Source organism: Psammomys obesus, unplaced genomic scaffold, assembly GCF_907164565.1.
Source record: "Psammomys obesus unplaced genomic scaffold, mPsaObe1.curated_primary_1811, whole genome shotgun sequence".
Taxonomy (NCBI): Eukaryota; Metazoa; Chordata; class Mammalia; order Rodentia; family Muridae; genus Psammomys; species Psammomys obesus.
In genome coordinates, this window is record NW_026596131.1 from 16,175,368 (window position 1) to 16,195,850 (window position 20,483).

Here is a 20,483-nt window from a genome sequence, read left to right on the forward strand (position 1 = left end):
CCCTAATCCGTTCCTCGCCCGGCCCGGTGCAAGGCTCCGAGCAGCCGACTCCTCAGGCCGCACCTCTGCCCGCCTCCACCACTCCCTGCAGAACCCCGGAGGCTTCCTTTTCCCGGCGCCGCCCTCCACTGACGAACGCGTTGTTTGCGGCCGAGCCGACTTCGCGCGAGCTGTTTTGTCCGCTGGCGCGCCCCGTAGCTGGGGTCGAAGGTCTCCGGGCGGAGCTGGCGGCTCTCGTGCGGCGCCTGTCTCCCGGGTGCCGGTATGGTTCAGGAGGAGGCTGCCGGCGGGATGGTCCTGAGCGAGGAGCCGGCCGCGGGCGCCGCGGAGGAGGACGTGGAGGAGGACGCGCTGGTCCGCGGCGCCGCCCTGGAGGCGTTCGGCGAGAGCGCGGAGACCCGCGCGCTGCTCAGCAGCCTGCCGGCGGTGCACGGCGAGCGCGCGGCCCGGGAGGTGGCGGAGGAGCGCTTCCGCGGTGCGGCGGGGCCCCGATCGCGGTCCTGCGGTCCTGCAGCTGGGAGGAAGGGCGCTGGGGAGCCACACCTCCCGCCGGCCCTGCCGAGTGCAGGGGCCACGCTCACTTGGCACCGCTCCGAGGATAGGCAGGGCACGAGCGGAATCGCTGAGAACAGATGCCACCTGCCAGCGCTCGTGGCAGCGGAGGGGAGCGGCCTGGCCTGGGGGCTGTGCTCTACGGGGTCCGCTGTGAGGCCGGGGCTCTGCAGTCAGGGCGCCAGGTTTAACTAGGACCTCGGTTCCGGGCGGGGCAGGAGAATGGACAGTGCCGTTAGGTTTCTTTAGTAGTTCTAATTCTCCACGTTTAGGTGGGCCTTTACAGTCGTTTGTAATGGTTTTTGTCAACTTGACAAACGTAGACCCACCCCGGAAGAAAGCTCAAGTGAGTAATTGCCACCATCAGGTTGGCTTGTAGGCGATGCGGTGTCTTTGCAGTATTCTCTTAATTACTGATTGATGAGGGACAGCCCAGCCCACTGCGGGCGGCACCATCCCTGGTCCTGTGGGCCTGGGCTGTTTAAGGAAGATAGCTGAACTTGAGCCTGGGGAGCAAGGAAGCAGGCAACGCTCCTCCAAAGTCCTGCTTCTGCTGCTTACATTCATTCTTTCACTGTCCTCCCTGATGGGCTGTGAAAGCCAAATAAACCCTTTCGTCCTCAAGTTGGCTTTGGCCAGTTTTGTCACAGCAACAGAAAAACTGGGACAGTGTCCAAATGAGCCCTTTGATATTTATTTTGTACTTGAGCAAAATCATTGTTATGGATTCCTTAGCTAAAAAAATTCTCTCCACAGTGTTTTTTGGTTTGGAGTGATGGGACTGTAGTTTTGGGGGAAAACTGGGTGGTGGGTTTAGTTGAGGGACTCTGAAGTGACAGGTGAGAATTGCAGAGGCAGAGAATCATTAGGTTGGGTAGAAACATTAATTTGCTGGTCTGGTTGGAAAGCAGGTGGCCAGGGTTAGGGAGATTGTAGTTCATTGGTTTGAAAATTGCTGGAATGGAAGGGCATCATGCTTGCTTAGAGGGACGCTAGACGTGGAAGGGTGTCTAACGAGGGGAGGTGGAGGTGTGGAGAGAGGAGAAAGGGGTGGGGAAGAAAATCAGTTGGTGTCAGAAGATGTGTGAGAAGAGGATCCAAGAGGAGGGTACACAGAGCAGGAGGTGTGGTCGCACTGGTGCTCAGGAACCTGGCAGGTGTTGTACAGCTGTGTAGCATCTGTCAGCAAGAAGTCAGGTGTGTCCCTGGGCACTGCAAGAGCTAGGAAGAGGGAGCGGTCCAATTAGAGTTACTGAGAGGCAACAGAAGAGTTTCTAAGGCTCACCTGATTTCACTTTCATTATTTTTCTTTTAGTAATTATGGACAAATACCAGGAGCAGCCCCACCTCTTGGACCCACACCTTGGTAAGCATAGAATCTGGTGATTTTGATGGTTCAATATTAGATGATCGTCAAGGTCCTTTGTGTGCTACCAGAGGAAGTTGTCAGATGAAGTGTCCCTGGAGCAGTGTCTGGTTTTTTTGTCTTCCATTTGTTTTTATGGACCTGTGATAATGGTGAATTGCTGGAAGTTCAGATATCAATCTAGGTGGTGTGCGCATGTGTGTAAGCTACTTTCTGCTTATTGCTGTTTAAAGAACACATCTTTTCTCCTCATGAGTGTTTAGTCTGTTATGTGTGAATGGTAACTGTAAAGCAGCGTCAAGTGCTTTGCAGTGGTCCTATTTTTACCAACACAGCAGCTGATGAGGTTGTCTGTCATCTCCATTCTGTAGATAGAGACACTAAGGCTCAGACTTTAGTATCAGGAGAGTGTTGTACCTGCTGGCCTCTGAGCCAGACACCACCATCTGTGGAGTCCAGCTGTGCACACTTGCAGAAGATTGCCCCAGCCCGGCTTGTTTACTGTTTACACCCCTCATATGGAGGCAGGAAGGATCGTAAGACTATCACCTGCGTACCCATGGCTCTTTACCACCCGTTTTAGGCAACTCTGCCCAAATTGCAGGTGGGTCTTGGGGCGAGCGTAAGTCGAGGTTCTCAGCCTGTGGGTTTGCGACCCCCTTGGGGTCACATGTCAAATATCCTGCCTATCAGATATTTATGTTACGACTCATAACAGTAGTTAAGTTACAATTATGAAGTAGCAATAAAATAATTTTATGGTTTGGAGTCACCACAACATGAAGAACTGTATTAAAGGATCACAGTAGAGATCCATTGTTCTCTACTTTTACTCTATATTACCTTTGTCTCTGGGATTAAAAGGTAGAGAGCCATTGTTCATTCTGTCTGTCTAATCTATGTAATCTATAGGCCCTAGAGTGTATAGGCCAGCTCTCCACTCTGAAATACCATTTTAAGTTTGTATTCAGTGCTCATATTTACCAGCTTTGGATTTTAGACCTTCTGTTTCCTTTGTCCCTGTACATGCTTTTTTTCCTGCAGCATTTGTTTTCGTTAGTTGCTTTATCATATATTTTGTCTAGCATCACACCTATTTATTTTACTGTTTTATAGTCACTCATTAATGCAGATGAACGTCATCATTGTTTTTTTCACTCTTCAGACCTGGCAGAGCTCCTTGGAGCTTTGTTCAATACACAGATTCATACGGAGGAGATGTTTTTATGAGATACTGATAGACCTATTATGAATAATACTGCTTTAAACTTGCATGTACCATCTTTGGGTGAACATGTTTTTGTTTTTCTTAGGTGACTGTCTTTAAGGGTAGAATTTCTGGGTTGTATAGGAAACGTGTGTCACGCTGTGCTATAAAAGTTGAGTCATTATGCATCCCCTGAACAATGTCTGACATCCCTGCTCCTTTATAGTCTCTCTAGTCAGTCTTCGATTGTCGTGGGCAAGCAGTCTCAGCCCACCGTGCTTTCACTCTGCACTGGTCAGGTTCAGACTGTAACCGTTTTTAGTAAGAGCAGTGACAGCACACACAGTGACAGTCTGTTCTGTTGAATTTTCCATGTGTGTTTGAATAAAAGTCTGTTGTACTGTTTGTTGGGATGAGGTGGATGGCAATGCTGTTGAAGTCTGTCCTGGTTTCTCTGTACTTGGTCCTGTTTCTGCTTTCCATTTCTGCTTTGTTTTGGGGTTCTGGCATTTGTTGTATCCGTTACTGAACTGTTTAGTCTTCACAATGAGTTGATCTTAGAAATGCCCTCTAGGTTTTGTAATGTTATTTGTTCTTAAGTCTCTCATGATACCAAATCCTCTGTGTGTGTCTCCTTTTTGTCTGGATTCAGCTTGTCTTTTGTAGCTTTTAGGGTATTTTCAGTTAGTCATGCTGTCAACATAACTATGGTTAAGTAACTCTCTTTGGACTTGCTTTCTCTTTATCCCATTTCCTTTTTCATTTCTTTCCTCCTTTTTAAATTTTTACTCTACTACTTTATATTTAATTTAATAGCTTTTGGTGTTTATTTATTTATTTTTGAGACAGGGTCTTACTATGTAGTCCTGGCTGGTTTGGAACTTGTTATGTAGACCAGGCTGGCTTTAAACTCACAGAGATCCATTTGCCTTTGTCTCTGTTACTGGCTTGGCATTCTGTTTTATCTTCACTGTATGCTCAGTAGTTTTGTTTTTGTTTTTCCAGGATTTATTGTACGCACCCTGAACTTACTGCAGTCTGCCCTCAAATAATATGCGTTTCATGCATGGTGGGAAAACTTTCAGAAGATTCTCTTATTTCTTCCTCCAGTTTTTTTGTGCTGCCTTTGTCACACAACTTGTTTTCATATTTATTACAAATTTTGCTATAGCCTTATTTTTTAATAAAAGATTGATTTTTACTTTATGTGTGTGGTATTTTGCTTGCAGCGATGTCTGGCACCACGTTTGTGTAGCGCCCATGGAAGCAGAGGGCTGTTGCAGGAGCCTCTGAACTGCTGAGTCATCACCCAGCCCCTCAACTCTAAGATTTTTAATTATATGTATATGTGTGTGGGTATGCACAGGTCTTTGTGGAGGCCTGAAGCCCTGGAGCTAGAGTGATGGGGGAACTAAACCTTGGTCTTCAGCAAAAGCCATAAGTGCTCTTAACTCCTGAGCCATCTCTCAAGCCGATACTCAAATGCTTTTTAAAGAAAGAAAAGTGAGGCTGGGCATAGTGGTGCACTCCTTTAGTCTGAGCACTTGGGAGGCAGAGGCAGGCAGGCAGATCTGTGAGTTCAAGGCCAGTGTGATCAACATAGGGAATGTCAGGCCAGCCAGAGTTAAGTGGTGAGGTTGTGTTTCAGAAAACAAACAAGAACCCTAATCAAACAAAAGGAAATAAAAAATGAGGAATAATTTTTGTGTATTTATCTTTAAAATACATCCTTTATAAAGCAAAGAGTGTGCCCCAACCCATAGTGGCCACTAGGTCTTCAAGACCACTTCAGGTCCATGGTGCCCTCGGAAGACTTACAGGACACAGCTGAGGGTGTGGTTGGTGTGTAAGGGGCTGTTTTGGGCATTGGGTTGGCCGGGGGCCAGTAGGATAGTCAGTAGAGCATGGCTGGAGCTCTTGTATTACATGGCTGTCGGGCAACAGCCTGGCTGAACTCTCTTCTCCCCGTCTCTGTGCTCCTTCTTGCTTTAACTTCTCCCTGAACTGGGGTTTGAAGGAGAAGGCTGTAGCGTGCATGACCCTCTGCCTCCTCTTTTTCCCATCTGCATTAGTTCAACCTAGACTATTGGTAAGTCAGAACAGTTTAAACAGGCATCGTCTGTAAAACACAGGATCAGATACCAACTTTAGGTATTTTCCCTGTATTTTTAAAAATGGGAGTGTGTGTTAAAATGCGTAGTTTTCTTTCAGAGACGGCTTTTATCTGTTTTTCCCTAGAGTGGATGATGAACTCATTGGTTGACCTAGTACAGGAGGAGACATCACAGCCTGCCCTCGCACATCTGGCTTTTAAATTTCTTTATGTCATCACCAAGGTAACACTTGTGTAGCACTGTAGAGTGGACAGATACTTTTCTCATCTAATTGCTCTAGAAGTAACCTTAAGAGTTATTTCTTGGGGAACACACCTTGTGGGTTTTCATCCCCTTTTTAGTCTGTGTTGGGTCTCAGGTCTTAGTGTTCTCAGGGTCCTTTAGTTTTAAGGAAAAAGCAGAAAACCTTGATAAGAGATAGAAGTGCTGCCTTTTTTGTTTTGTTTTGTTTTGAGACGGGCTCACTATGTAGCTCTGACTGTCCTAGAACTCGTTCTGTAGACCAGGCTGGCCTCAAACTCAAGAGACCCGCCTGCCTCTGCCTCCTGAGTACCAGGATTAAAGGCGTGAGCCACCACCTTACAGCAGTAGAAGTGCTTGTTTAGCTATAGTGTGTATAGTGTGGGGATGAATTTACTCTGAACCTTACACCGCCCCTCTGAGGAAGAAGGTCTGGGGCTGATGGTCTGCTTTTTCTGCAACGTCTCTAGTGATGCCATCTGCTGGCCCCAGACTTGGAGATGAGGGAGTGGCTGGGAGTCATCTCTGTGTGAAGTTAGTGAGTCTCAGGGAGCATGTTTTAGCGTTGTTACTCTGTAGCAGAGTGAGGTCTTTGGCTGTTGGTAGAATGCTGCATGTTTTATAGAAGAGTTAGTGGGCCATTTGACATGCATAGGGACTTCGTTTTCGTAAGTGTTAGAGAGTAAGCTCTGAACATGGTAGAGGCAGAAGCTTTTGGTTTGTAGCATACTTACATCTGATGCACAGTATGACTTGTCAGCCAAATTGGGACAGAACATATTTATTGAATAAAGATAGCTTTCTTGCCCCTTTGGTTTTGCTGAGTTGTGGCACAGCAATGTGACAGAATCTCCTCAGTCATTGAAGGGCATAGATTATGGTTGTTGATAATTTTGTTGCTCTTTCTGTTTTCTGATTATAGTTTATATTGTGTTGTTCTAATGTCTTTTTATTTTGGCAGGTTCGTGGATATAAAGTCTTTCTGCGTCTGTTTCCTCACGAAGTAGCTGATGTTCAGCGTGTGTTAGACATGTTCACAGGTCAGAACCCCAAAGACCACGAGGTGAGCCATCCCCAGCCCTCCCTGCTGGCGCTACTGCCACTGGCTCCAACTTCTTTGGTTTTTATCTTAGGCTGTTTTAAAAAATTCCTTCTGCTGCTTTATCTTCTACACACGCTGCTTGAAGTTATTCTCCTTTAGAATCTACCTTTTATAAAGCAAAGAGCATGGCTTTTAATTCAGTGTAATTGTGCTAGGTCTCCCAGACCATCGTCGTCCATGGTGCCCTGGGAAGGCTTCCAGGGCATTAGCTGTGCTAATTGTGATAGTGGGCTTGGAGATGTCTCAGGGCCTGTGGTAGGCATCGGGTTGGTGGGAAGGCCGCCAGGGCGGTCAGTAGGGTGTGGTTGGATTTTTCTCTCTCTCTTTTTAATTAGTAATTGGGATAGGTTCTTGTTATGTAGCCCAGACTAACCTGGAACTTACTATGTGGTATAGGCTGGTTTTGAACTTGATCCTCAGCCTCCTGAATGTTGGGATTATATGTGAGTGAATGCTTGGCAGCTTTCCTCTTTTTTTTTTTAAAGATTTATTTATTATGTATGCAGTATTCTGCCTGTATATATGCCTGCATGCCAGAAGAGGGCACCAGATCTTATTATAGATGGTTGTTAGCCATTATGTAGTTGCTGGGAATTGAACTCAGGACCTCTGGAAGAGCAACCCTTGCTCTTAACCACTGAGCCATATCTCTAGCCCCCCCCCCCCCCTTTTAAGTTTTTGAGATCATGTTTTACTGTGTAGCCCTGGCTGGCCTGGAACTTGTTATGTGACTCGGGCTGGCTTGGAGCAATTTAACCGCCTTGCCTTTGTAGTTTGAGGAACCAGGGTATACACCATCAGACCCGGTAGCTCTGTCTGTCCTTGGAATCGTCCTGACTGTGATTTAACTCCTTAGACATGGGAAACACGCTACATGCTTTTATTGTGGCTCTCTGTGACCTGCTTGATCCCTTTTGATTTGTCGCGCCTTGATGGGAACCTTTCCATTCAACCTGGAGAAACTCGAATACCCATAATGGACCGTATTCTGCAGATAGCAGAGGTAACTATGATCGCACACGTTCTTAACAATGAGTTTGCGCTTGTTCATACTTATGTTGTCTCGACGTGAGCGTTTAGTTGGATAAACTTTTGGTGTGTGCATTTATATTTAACTGAAATAACTGCTTTCAGTGATACCTCGCTTTGAAACTGGGATCTATGTGGAGGCCAGATGAACTACTCCAGCAAATCTCATTTCTTTACAGATAATGCAAACATTTGTTAAGCATAATCGTGATATGTAAGGAGTTTTAGGGGCAATGGTTAGAGAAACGATTCATTTCACGTGAATTTTGAATACTGCGTGAATACCGCATGATTGTAGGAAGCCTAGAAAATAAAGCTAAGAATACTAAGTTGAAATGTGTCACATTCTTGCAGACTTACTTGGTGGTCAGTGACAAGGCTCGAGATGCAGCCGCTGTCCTGGTGTCCAGGTAAGTTTTAGCCGTACATGGCTGTTGACCGAGACGTGACTGTACATTCTCAGTCTGTTTGTCTAACACACTTTCATGTTTTGTGTGTGTCTGTTCTCAGATGAAGTCTCTCTAAGATCTTTATCCAGCATAATCCGGTTGCCCTTCCTGAGGGAAAGATAGCTCTGGTTGGTCATAGAAAACATCTGAATCCGAAGTGCTCACCCCTTGTGCTCCTTTTGGCTTGTAGAGTTGACTGGCACTCGTTTGTGACCCTCAGAGGGGGTCACTTGCTCAGTTTAGGGCTTGTGGGATTCCTTAATGTGCATTTGGGGCTTGGTTTGCCTGGTGCTGGTTTGGGATTTGAGGTGCTTGCCTGGTGCTGGTTTTGGGTTTAGAAGGAAACCCGCTAGGCCCTTGAAGAGAGGTACGCTTAGTTCAAGGGCAGCTGGGATTCCCCATGAGGCAGCAGCAGTTGTGAGTTTCAGAGAGTCGCCTCAGAAGCAGTTTATGCTGGGATTCATAGAGATCATGGACACACATGGATATGTTTTGGTAATAAAATCCTCAGACAGGGTTATGCTGTAGTTCACTGGGTAAAATCCTGGGTTCTGACAAAAAAGAAAAAAAAAATCTTACAAATATTCTGTGTAGCTAAAAATACAAGTAGGAGATGGATTATCTGGGAATAAGGTGATCAGCACAGCCTGCTTGTGATGCTCGGTGAAGGCTGACTAAACCTGTGAAGTCTGCAATGTTAGGATCCTTTAAACATGCTGTCCCTGGAAGGTTTCACACGTTGGATTTATTCCCTACCCCTCTCCCTAACTCCTCCCAAACCACCCTGTCCTTCCTGCTGTGTGTGACACTGTCCTTGGGGAGACCTGAGCAAATGTCCGCTCCCTCCAGACAGGGAGTTAGGGATTAGGAACGGCAGATAAAAGTGCAGATGCCCAACTTGGGCAACGAGGGCCGCTTATTGCCATTATAAGTATGGGTGATGGGCTGGAGAGATGGCTCAGAGGTTAGGAGCACTGGCTGCTCTTCCAGAGGTCCTGAGTTCAATTCCCAGCACACACACACGGTGGCTCACAACCATCTACAATGAGGTCTGGTGCCCTCTGCTGGCCTGCAGGTGTACATGCAAAACACAACATTGTATACATAATAAATAAATAAATTAAAAAAAAAAGTATGGGTGAGGGTTCCTCACAGGAGCAGAATGGCTCGTGAAAGCCTCCTTAGGAAAGCCCACTCCAGCATGGTTGACTGCTGAGGAGAGCTGCGCAGCTGCAGGCAGCTCCGAGCAGTCGTCCTTGCTCACGTGTGTGCGTGGGAAGGCTGCAGGACGTTTTTGTACAGGCTGTCATAGCCACCTTTCTTTAGAACAGCATGCTGCTCTACTTCCTTTCTAACATTCTGTGTCCTTTTTTGCATTAGATTTAATCCTTTTTCTTAAATTTTTTTGTTGTTCAATTTGTATTTTATATGTATAGGGCTTTACATGCATCTGTGTTTTTATATCGTGTTTACATTGCTTGTGGAGGTCAGAAGAGTGTTAATCCCATGGAGCCAGAGTTACAGATGGTTGTGGTCCACCATGTAGGTTCTGGAAATGAAGCTCTACGTCCTCTTTCGGAAGAACAGTCAGTGCTCCTAACCTCTGAGCCATTTCTCCAGCACCAATGTTCTGTGTCTTGATATATATACACATATACATACTATAGACATATTTTATATGTATAGTATATATATGATTTTATCTGTGAGGAAATGGAGATGCAAAACCTGCCATTCTATACTTTGTATTCCTTTTTGTTCTCTTAAACAACAACAACAAAAACCTGTGGATTTCAATGTTGCCCATACACTCGTAGGTACAGGGTAGTCCACACCCTTAAAGAGGACTGGTTTTCCCTCTTCTGGAAGCCATCAGCTGTCTATAGCTCCTCAGTTAGGTGTTGATGCTCATGAGCTGCCTCCCCTTCATGGTGTAATGTTGACTGGCTTGATTTGTGCAAGTGAGTTCAAGAGGAATGGTTCTGTCGTCTCCAGAAGACGGTGTGTGTGTTACAGACCTCCCGTCTGTGACTGAGCACTCCATTGATGCTTTTCTGCGTTTTGATCAGTTGTGAGTTTCTGTGTTAATCACTGTCATTGCACAAAGAAACTTGTGTGGTAAGGTTTGAGTGCTGTACTAATCTCTGGGCGAGATAATGAATTTAGAGGACAGTATGAGACTGTGTCCATTTAGCAGGGTCCCGTGAGCTTCCTGGCCATGAGTTCTTGAGCATATTCACAGTCCGGCATGTGTTTCCTCTTGTGGATTAGGCACTAAGTGCAGCCAGCAAGCAGTTGGTTACCCTGTAATTCATGTCGCTATTGTGCCTATGGGCACATCTTGCTGTTCCGGTCGGTGTTGTAGTGCACAGGGTTCAAGGCTGTGTACAGTTGTTGGTGACTCCCGCACCAATCCCCAGCGACCCCATGCTGAGGGTGAGAGTTGTACTGGCCTGTGGCCTAAGGCCAGGTATTTAGAAGGCAGTTTGATTTCTACGTTTTTTTTTTTTTTTTTTTTTTTGGTAAAATAGTGCTAGTAGCGCCTGTGCTTTCCCGAGCCATGGGTTATTGACACGAGTTCCTTTTTGTGGAGAGGGCCTTAAATTCATGTAGAAAGCTGTTGGTTATACCTGTACTAGTCAAGCCTTTGGTACACCAATGGTTCTACACCAGGCCTATCACTGTAGCACTCTGAAAGCTAGCCAGCAAGGAGGAAGCTGCCAGGTCAGTATGGTTTGGTTTCCTCATGTCCTGTGATTAAAGTGTGTGGTGTCTTTAGCAGTAGAGTCCTACTGTCGCATTACATTGAGGATCTACAAGCAGTGGCAGTAGCCTGTATTGTTTGGTGGGGTCTCTGGGACCCTTCCTGTAACTCATTGTCAGGATAGTGTAGCAAAGCTATTTAGACAGTAACATACAGAAAAAAGCAGGAACTCTGTTACAGAAAGATAAGGAGGTCTGACATATGATGATGCACAGATTTAGTTTTAGTACCTAGAAGGCAGAGGCAGACAAATCTTTGAGTTTAAGGCCAGCCTGATCGATACAGTGAGTTCTCTGCTAACCCAAGCTACACTGTTAAACTTGGTCTTGAGAAACAAAACAACAGCAAAAAGACAAGAAGGATAGAGTTTTACTCTTTATATTTTTATAAATTGTATGTTACTTTTACGTGTGTGGGCGCTCGGCGGCACGTATGTCTGTGCAGTGTGTGCACGCAGCGCCCTCGGGGGCCAGGAGAGGACAGTGGACCCGTTGGCACTGGGGTTACAAATGCTCATCAACCAGCACCTGGGTGCTGGACATTGAACCCGGCTCTCTGCCACAACAGCCAGGGCTCTTAACCACTGAGCCAACTCTTCAGCTTCCAGCTTTACTCTTGGTGGCATCAGCTTGAAAGGAGCAGCTACTGTTTTCTGCTTCTGTTTACCGGCCACGGTGGCGTCCCCGCAGTGCTGGACTTCAGAGGCTGAGACAGGGCAGTCACATGAGCTCTGGAGGCCATTGTCGGCTATTAATAATGCCCTCTCTAGAAAAAAAAGTACCAGAGAAAAAAGCAGGTATATTTCGTATTTTATGAAGAAATTGGGAACAGAAAATTAGAAAAGTCCTACATATGAATTGTAGTGACACATTCTATCTTTCTGTCTTTTTCAGTGCTGTAGTTAAACTGAACACAGGTAGCAGTCTCACAAGGTAGCATCCTGCTTTTCTGTTGGTTTTCATAACCATCTGTTGACTCTGTGCGTGCGTGTGTCAGGCCTGTGATTGCCTGTGTCACCTCTGTCATTATGAGAGCATGACGAAAGCCCATTTTGAATTCTGGGTTGTTTTCTGTGGATAGACCTAAGAGGTAGAAATCTTGGGTTCCAGTGTTCTGCTGTGCAGTGCCTCTCTTGAGCCCTGGGGGTGCTAGCCAGCCTGGAGAATACCCTGGTCTGAGCTGGACCAAGTATGTCTTCTTTATTGAAACTATTCAGTTGGTTTGTGTTAGTGATATTTGCATTGCTGTGACCAACATATTGAAAAACCTCACTGCAGAGAAGAGAGTCAAGTCACTGTGGTAGGAACAAGCATTGGCGAGGTTGTTTACATGTAGTGCGCAGCGGAGAGCATCCTGAACCAGAGTCCAGTTACACCTTTTAAGGGCTTGCTCCTCTGTTCTCAGTGACCCCCTTAAATGCTCTGCAGCACCTTTCCCTTGTGCCATCAGCTGGGGAACAAGCATGCGGAATGTCAGCGTGAGAGACATTTTAGATTCAGACCATAAAGATAACCAGTTGCTCATGTTTCCCTGCTTTCTCTTGTTCTAAGCGCCATGTTCTGTTTTTGCAAATTTGGATATTTTCGCTCCATCTTTTAGTTAATTTGAATAAGGTTTTGTTGATCTATTGATTTTTCTCAAAGAACCAACTCTGTGTTTCATTGATTCTTTGTCGTATTCTCTTTGTCGTTCCTGTTTGACTGATTTTAGCCCTGAGTTTGAGTATTTCTCGCCATCTACTCTTTTTAGGTGTGATTTCTTCTTTTTGTTCTAGAGTTTTCAGGTGTGCTATTAAGTTGCTAGACTGAGATCTTTCCATCTTAAAATTCGATTTATCTATCTATCTATCTATCTATCTATCTATCTATCTATCTATCTATCTATCATGTAGGTGCTTAGTGTTATGAACTTGTCTCCTAGAACTGCTTTTATTGTGTCTCCTAAGTTTGGGTGTGCTGTGTATTCATTTTCATTGTATTCTAGAACCTTTATTTTCTTTCTTTCTGGCTTGACCCCTTTTTCCTTCAGTAGAGAGTTCTGTTTCCACTAGTTCTGAAAGAGTTGTTGTTTCTGTTTATTGGTGCCCAGCTTTAAGCAGTTATGGTCTGATAGGGTGCAGGAAGTTACTCCAGTTTTCTTGTATCTGTTGAGACTTGATTTGTGTCTGCAGTATATAGTCAGTTTTGGAGAAAGTTCCAGGAGGTGTGGAGAAGAAGGAAATACAGGGACAAGCATTTCAGTGTGAGGGAAGGTCATTCCAACAGTTTGGGTGAAATGTTGTCTTAGTATCTTTTGAGTCCATTTGGTGTATAAAGACTGCTGGCTCCAGCATTTCTGTGGTTAGTTTTTGTCTGGATGACTTCTCTTTGGTGAGAGTGCTGGATTGATAGCTTCTGCCAATATGTGTTTTAAGTTGTAATAGTTTCTTTTATAAATGTGGGTGCCCTTGTGTTTGGGGGGTCGATGTTAAGAATTGAAATGTCATCTTGGATTTTTTTCCTTTGACTGTTGGTGTCCTTCACTATCTCTTCTGTTTTGTTTTGGGAGTCTATGTTAGATACTAAAATGGACACACCCGCTGGGTATGGTGGCACAGCCGTTAGTCTCAGTACTTAGGAAGCAGAGGCAGGCAGATCTTTGAGTCGGTGGCCAGCCTAATCTACAGAGTGAGTTCCAGGTCAGCCAGGGACACACAAAAAAACCTTGTCTCAACACACACACACATGCATGCACACACAAAACAAAATAATCCAAAAAACCAAATCCTCCAAAATGGCAATATCAGTGTGCTTTATAGGTTCATTTGCTTGGAATATCTTTGGAATATCTTCCAGCTTTTTACCCTGAGGAAATATCTTTCTTAGATTTTGAGCTATGTTTCTTGGATACAGCAGAAGGATGGATCCTGTTTTTGCTTCTATTCTGTTAGTGTCTTTTTATTGGGGAATTTAGACCATTGCTATTGAGATAGACCAGTGACTAGTGATTGTTAACTTGTTATTTTGTTGCTGTGGGTGTGTGCACATGTGCGTGGGTGCTTGTCTGCTTCCTTTTGTTTTGCTGGTCTAAGATTTTATTCCTTGTGTTTTCATTGTTGTAGTTAATCTCTCAAGGTTGGAATTTTCCTGCTAGCACCTTATGTAAGGCAGGATTTGAAGATAAATATTGCTTAAATTTAACTTTATCGTGTAATATCTTATTTCTCCATCTACGGTGGTTGAAAATTTTGCTGCGTATAGTAGTTTGGGTTGGCATCTGTGGTCTCTTAGAGTCTGCAGCACATCTGTCCAGGACATTCTGGCTTTTAGAGTCTCCATGGAGAAGTCAGGGGTAATTCTAATAAAGTCTGCCTTTAAATGTTACTTAGTCTTTTTTTTCTTGAAGGCTTTGATATTCTCTCTTATGGTTAGTGTTGTGATTATGTGTTTAGAGGACTTCCTTTTCTGGTTCAATCTATTTTGGTGTTCTGTGTGCTTCTTGTACCTTTCATAGGCATCTCCTTCCTGAGGTTAGGAAAGTTTTCTTCTCTGGTTTTGTTGAAAAAATTTTCTGGGTCTTTGAGCTGGATTTCTTCTTCCTCTATTCCTATTATTATTAGATTTGGTCTTTTCGTAGTGCCCCAGATTTCCTGGATGTTTTGTGTCAGGAGTTTTTAGATTTAACATTTTCTTTGATGTATCTATATCTTCTATCATATCTTCAATGCTTAAGATTCTCTCTTCCATCTCTTGTATTCTGTTGGTGAAGCTTCCTTTCTGTAGTTCCTGTTTGACTTCCTAAAATTTTCATTTCCAGAATTTTCCCAAAAAAATTTTTTAATGATTTTTTGAGACAGGGTTTGTGTAGCCCTGGCTCTCCTGAGATTAGCTCTGTAGACCAGGCTGGCCTCAAACTCACAGAGGTCTGCCTGCCTCTGCCTCCCTAGTGCTAGGATTAATGGTGTGTCTCACCACTGCCTGGCTTGTCTTATTTTTTTTTTTTTTAATTTAATTTTTATTTTTAGGTCTTGAAGAGTTTTATTTATTTCCTTCCACTGTCTGTTAGTGTTTTCCTGGGTTTTGTCACGGGATTGATTTATTTCCTTTTTAAGCACCTCTATTGTCTTTACACAGGTTGTTTTAAGGTCTTTTTCTTGTGCTTCAGCTATGTTGGAATATTTGGGACCAGCTGTGGTAGGGTTGTTGGGCTCCAGTGGAGATGTATTGTCTTGGATGTTACTGATAGGATTTTTATGATGGCATCTAGGCATCTGGGAGTGCAGTGATCATAGCTCAAGATGCTTGCTTATATCTGGTTTTGTCTTTGTTGGGTGGGTGTTTTGTTTGTTTCTGTTTCCACTTTTAGATTTTAGTGGAGTGTGATGGCTGTGTGTTGCCTGCTAGAAAATTTTCTATGGACCTGTGTGGTAGTTTGAATAAAAATGGCTCCCACAGGCCTACAGGGAATGGCACTGTTTGGAGGTGTGGCCTTGTTGGAGAAGTGTGTCTCAGTCACTTCCTGTTGCCTGCTGATCCTGATAGAGAACTCTCAGCTTCTCAGCATGATGCCATGCATGCTTCCCATCATGAAGATAATGGACTAAACTTTTTTTTTTAATTTATTTTTTTTGTTGGTTTTTTAAAATTCTTTTTTATTTTTTTATTTATTGTGCATTAGTGTGAATGTGTCAGATCTCTTGGAATTGGCATTACAGACAGTTGTAAGCTGCCATGTGGTTGCTGGGAATTGAACCCCAGTCCTTTGGAAGAGCAGGCAGTGCTCTTAACCACTGAGCCATCTCTCCAGCTCCTGGACTAAACTTCTAAAACTGCAAGCCAGCCCTAATTAAACTTTTTCCTTTATAAAGTTGTTTGTGGCATGCTGTCTCTTCACAGCAATAAAGCCCTAGGAAAACCTGATAGGTGTGGTCACTGGGGGTTCCAGGTAAAATATGTTTCTGAGTATTGGGAGCTGACACTTAGGATTGGAGATAGGCTAGAGGTCTTAGGGCTCAGAGGAGGAAACTGCTTATTCTGTCTCCTTGGAATGGGGTAGACAGTGAAGCGAGGTCACCCCAGCAGGTCTGCTCCATACAGAGCCGGGGGTGAGGTGGAGGGGTTGGATCTGGAGGAACAGAAGGAGAGGGGCAGATCTCCAGACAGCCTGCGTGGTTCCCTGGAGCAACAAGTGCAGGGAGGGTAGTCTGAGGCCCTAGGACTTAAAGCCCTGATGGTTCTCAGGAACTCCAGGGCCTGTAGTTTTCATCTCTGGCTCTTCATAGCCTCTGTCTTGAGGTCTCAGTTTCCTACTCTTGTCTTCTCTGTACTTCTGCTGTCATTCCTGCTGCAGCCATGTGCTTTATCTGGATAGCTGCTGATGCCGCTGTTAGAGTTGTTGCTGTCCAAAGGCAGCTACTTTTTGTTAATTCCAGTTTCTGTTGCCGCCAATCACCAGTATTATGTGTTGAGTGTATATATTAAAGCTGGCAGTTTTTATCTAACCCAGCTAGCCCCAGATAATTGAGACAGAGGCTTTAGTCTTATTTGCATTTTATCCACAATAACTGAGCAATATTAGTGTAAGTTTACCCTCTAAGCTAATCTAACTACCTCCTAGCCAAAATCCCCAAGACACTTGCATTTTAAGGCTTTCTCTGCTCTAGCTGTATTCCCATGTTGTCTCCTGGGCCTCTCCTCATGGCCAAATGTCTCTTTGCCCTTCCCTCCCCTTGCTGGAAATGGAAGTGTAGCCCCTTTTCTCTCTTCTGCTCAGCTGTTGGCCTGGCAGCTTTATAGACAAATTGGAGAATAAATGGGGAGCAGTGTTTACGCAGCCTTGAGACAGGAGATTCTTGGACTGAGCATCACCATGCCATGTTGGCAGAGCGGTGAGCACCTGAGTAATGCAAGGATAATCTTTACGGAGTGCACAGTGGCACGGCTAGTACTTACGGCTCTGCCTCCTTTTAGTTGTCAGTGCAGCTAGATGTTCTGGTGCTTTTGCAGCTCAGCCTGCGGATGGCTCAAAGTGTCTTTTCATTCTCCTAATGTTTAATGGTGTATTTTGCTATGGGAGTAAATCTGTGTATATGAACCCTGGCAGGAAGACGGCAGAAGACCAATTCCAGACTATGTAGGTGCTGCTTAGGGAAAAGCTGTGGTCATCCACCACCTAGAGTGAACAGGAGGGACACTGAGGTCAGGCAAGAATATGGACCTTAGGCCCTTGGGCGTGTCCTGTGAGGTGTGGCCCACGGGAGGGGGGGTTAGCACTCATCCGATGAGGAAGAGTGCCATCTGTCCACTGTGCTGGCTGTGCATGTTCTGGGAGGGGCCAGGCCTCAGTATGCTGCTACTACCCAGTAGATGCTGAGAGAGTTTGTTAACCATCGAGCTATCTGAATGCACTAGACAGGTGTGACCACGACTGGGATAGGACCTAGGGTAGACAGATGGTCAGAGCACAGAGTGGAATCCTCTCTGAACTGTGGACTCATAACCTGCTGGCTGGTGCTTCATGTGACTCCCTGGGTGTTGCATGTGGAGTACCTCAAAGTGGGCCCCTCTGTCCGCAGGACTCAAGCTTCCCTTCTCTGCAGACAGTTGTATCATTCACAAAGGACCACCTTACGACCACCTGCTGATGCCTCGGTTTCCATGCTCCTACCTGATACTGTAGTTACGCCATTCATCAGACCTGCTGCCTGGCCTGCCTGGGCCCTTTGGTCCCTGGTCCCCATACTTAGAGCTATCATCTCCTCGTAGCTCCTTTTCATCCTGACACAGAGCTCTCTTGTCTGATTGGTATCCTTCCTTGGTCAGCTCTTCCCTGAAAGTGCCCTTGAGGTTGTCTTTGAGCCTTTTTTGGGGAGGCAGCACCTTCTGTTTCTTTTCTAGTTTCTCATTGTTTTCATTGTCATCTTCTCTCCCTCTCTTTCTTTCTCCTCTTCCTTCTTCCCATTCTCCTTCTCCTTCTCCTTGTGTATTTTCACTATTATAGGACCCGCCTAGACTCAGTGAGCCAGAGTTCTGGGCTCACACTGTCAGCTGGATGTTGGGTGCAGCGTGAGGTGGAGGTTGTGTGGCCTGTGGAGGTTGTGGTAGAGAGAGGTCCTGGGGTTGGGGTTGGCTGTTGGACAGGGTTGATGAGGGTGTATGCTGAGGTTAAGGGATATATACTTGGAAGGACTTGTTGCTGAGAAGTAGGTGGAAGTTCTCTGGCTGTGGTGGGATTAAAGATGTCCATTGGTTTATGAAGCTGCTGGGTGGGTTGGGGCCCAGGAGGGAAGGAGGCAGGGTGGTGAGGTCTTTGAGTAACTTCTTGAGAGATCCTGATGGGGAATCAGGGCCTTGGTTTCCTAGAGAGAGGGCCATGTTCATAGGCAGCTGACTTGTTGAGGGAGATGTGTGTGGTGGGTGGTGGGATGGGGTGAGTTTTCAGTATTGGGGTCTTACTGAGCATCTCCTGTGCTTGTGTCTCCCTGCAGGTTTATCACACGTCCTGATGTCAAGCAGAGGAAGATGGCCAGCTTTCTGGACTGGAGCCTGTGCACCTTGGCCCACTCTTCCTTCCAGACCATTGAGGGTGTCATTGCCATGGATGGGATGCTGCAGGCCCTGGTAAGCACTGCTCCAGGGACAGCTATGGAGCTGTGGGACTGTAGAACTTGTGACTGTGCCCAAACTGATGGTTTGTCTCGAAACTGTTGGTTCCAGTCACTCTACATCTGAGTGATTAGAACATGGTGGCATTCATTCGCATCATAGGATCATGGTTTCATTTTCTACTGCTGTGTGCTTAGTGTAGGAGACTGGCCTGGAGTGGTGGCTCACCGGAGAAAGCTGAAGAACTGTGCTTCACCACTAGAGGGCAGTGGTGCCTGCGGAACTGCAGCCATGTCCGTGGGGGTTTAGTTTTGTTGCGGAGCAGCTAGTCTAAGAAGGCCGAGGGCTTGAAATCTGACCCTGTTTGGATGTGAGGATTACAAAGCCCTAGTACCCAAGTTTAGATACAGACATTGGGGCATACCCACTGTGCCCAGCCTGCCTGCTGCTGGTCTACTCTGCCTGTCGGCTGTGTGGCTTTTTACTACTGACAAGAAGAAAAGCTCTAGTGGGGAACCACCAAGAGGACGTTGCCTCGTGAACAGGGCTAGGAACCTTCTGGACCGGTATTCTGGAGGTCACAGATGGACCCTTGGGCTTTGTTTGGTTCAGATGGTCCGTGTTCAGAAGGTCATGGTGTCTCTCCAAGGATGTTTCTAGAGTTAATGTTTACAAGGTCACAGAGGCTCTCTAAGGCCGTGGTACTGAGAGTCAGCATTCTAGAGGAAGGCATGGCTAGCTCTGTAAGGCCATGGTCCTAGGGTTTGCCATTCTAGAGAGTTGGAGATAGCCTTCTGAGACTGTAGGCTGCAGGTCAGAAGCCTCTTCCTGTTTTTCTTCCGTGGATGAGATTGGAGAGTAGTTCTTGTCCTTGTCTTTGCAATGGAAGCTGAGAGGTCGTTCAGAAGTAGGAGCCTTTGGAGAAGTTTGAAGGAAATCAGTCAAACTGGCCTCATGGGTTTGGGTTTCTGCACACCTTAACACTGGGTGGGAGGTGTCAGGGCCGGGTGCCAGTAACCTGGGAAGGGAGCACGCCTGAGGATGGGAAGGTGGGCAGAGGCCTCTGTGGACCCATTCTGTCTGTTTCTGCAGCTGTGTGTGGTTCCTGCCCGTGGGAATGAGAAATGTGTGGTGTCTCTTTATTTCCCGTTGTATTACCATTGCCTTCAGAGGTCTGCCATTCAACATGCATAGGAAGGAAACCTGGGAAAATGAGATTTTTCTTATGTCCCGTGCTTCTACTCTGCTGTGTTACAACAGATTAAAATCAGGGCATGGTTTGCTTGCTATGAAGACTTTGTCCCTTCAGTTGGGTGCTTCATTTTGTTATGTCCACAAAGTTGTCCAGCCTCCACAGCTCCGGCAGTATGCCGCTTACTCCATAGTGTGCCACAGGGCAGTGGCCACTGACCTGCGGGGGTGACGTTTAGGAGCATTTCACATGTACAGAATCGTGTAGGGGAGGCTTTTGTCATGAGTACAGCATCCGTGGGGTCTGTCCACGCCATGGTATGTGTGTGTTCTTCACTCCTTTCTTACGGCCAGAAAATGTTTCATTATGTGACTGGTTTTGATTGTTGTGATTAATGCCACTGGGAACATAAAAAGAGTTGTGTTTTTTTTTTTTAAATTTATGTTTATAATTTTCTTGGGTATGTCTCAGTAGTTTTTTTTTTTTAACGTGTGTGATAATATTTAACTCAGCAGATAGTACTGAGAGGTGTTCTATATTCCTCAGGTCATAGTATGCACTCTCTCTCCCTTTTCTTCTCCCCTTTTTCCTCTCCCCCTCTCTTTCTGATGGTGTCAAACCAAGACCCTTAAACATGCTAGGCAAGCACTGAACCATCTAGCTTTACCCAACCCCTGATAGGGTTTTGTTTTTTGTTTTGTTTTTTTGCATACTATTTTATTTTTGAAGTCTCTTTTTTAAAATTATGGCTGTGGAGCTCAAGAGATAGCTCACTTTCGGCCTTTCCAGAGGATCCTAGTTCAGGTCCCAGCACCCATGTTGGGAGGCACACAAGTCCCTGTAACTAGTCTAGGAGATCTGTAACTAGTCCAGGAGATCTGTAAC

At 45.6% G+C, this 20,483-nt stretch overlaps 1 protein-coding gene across 4 annotated transcripts in view; it reads left to right on the forward strand.

The window, feature by feature from the left end:
* Tbcd (tubulin folding cofactor D) overlaps positions 1 to 20,483 on the forward strand; it is a 161,312-nt gene continuing 140,829 nt past the window's right edge. For 2 of the 4 annotated variants that reach the window (XM_055592658.1, XM_055592659.1), the window contains exons 1-7: positions 3 to 475; positions 1,868 to 1,918; positions 5,364 to 5,461; positions 6,441 to 6,542; positions 7,438 to 7,584; positions 7,965 to 8,020; positions 18,289 to 18,421. In XM_055592658.1, coding sequence (XP_055448633.1) covers positions 265 to 475; positions 1,868 to 1,918; positions 5,364 to 5,461; positions 6,441 to 6,542; positions 7,438 to 7,584; positions 7,965 to 8,020; positions 18,289 to 18,421 — 798 coding nt within the window. In that variant the 5' untranslated portion in view covers positions 3 to 264. The other 2 variants (XM_055592661.1, XM_055592660.1) reach the window with 2 other exon arrangements.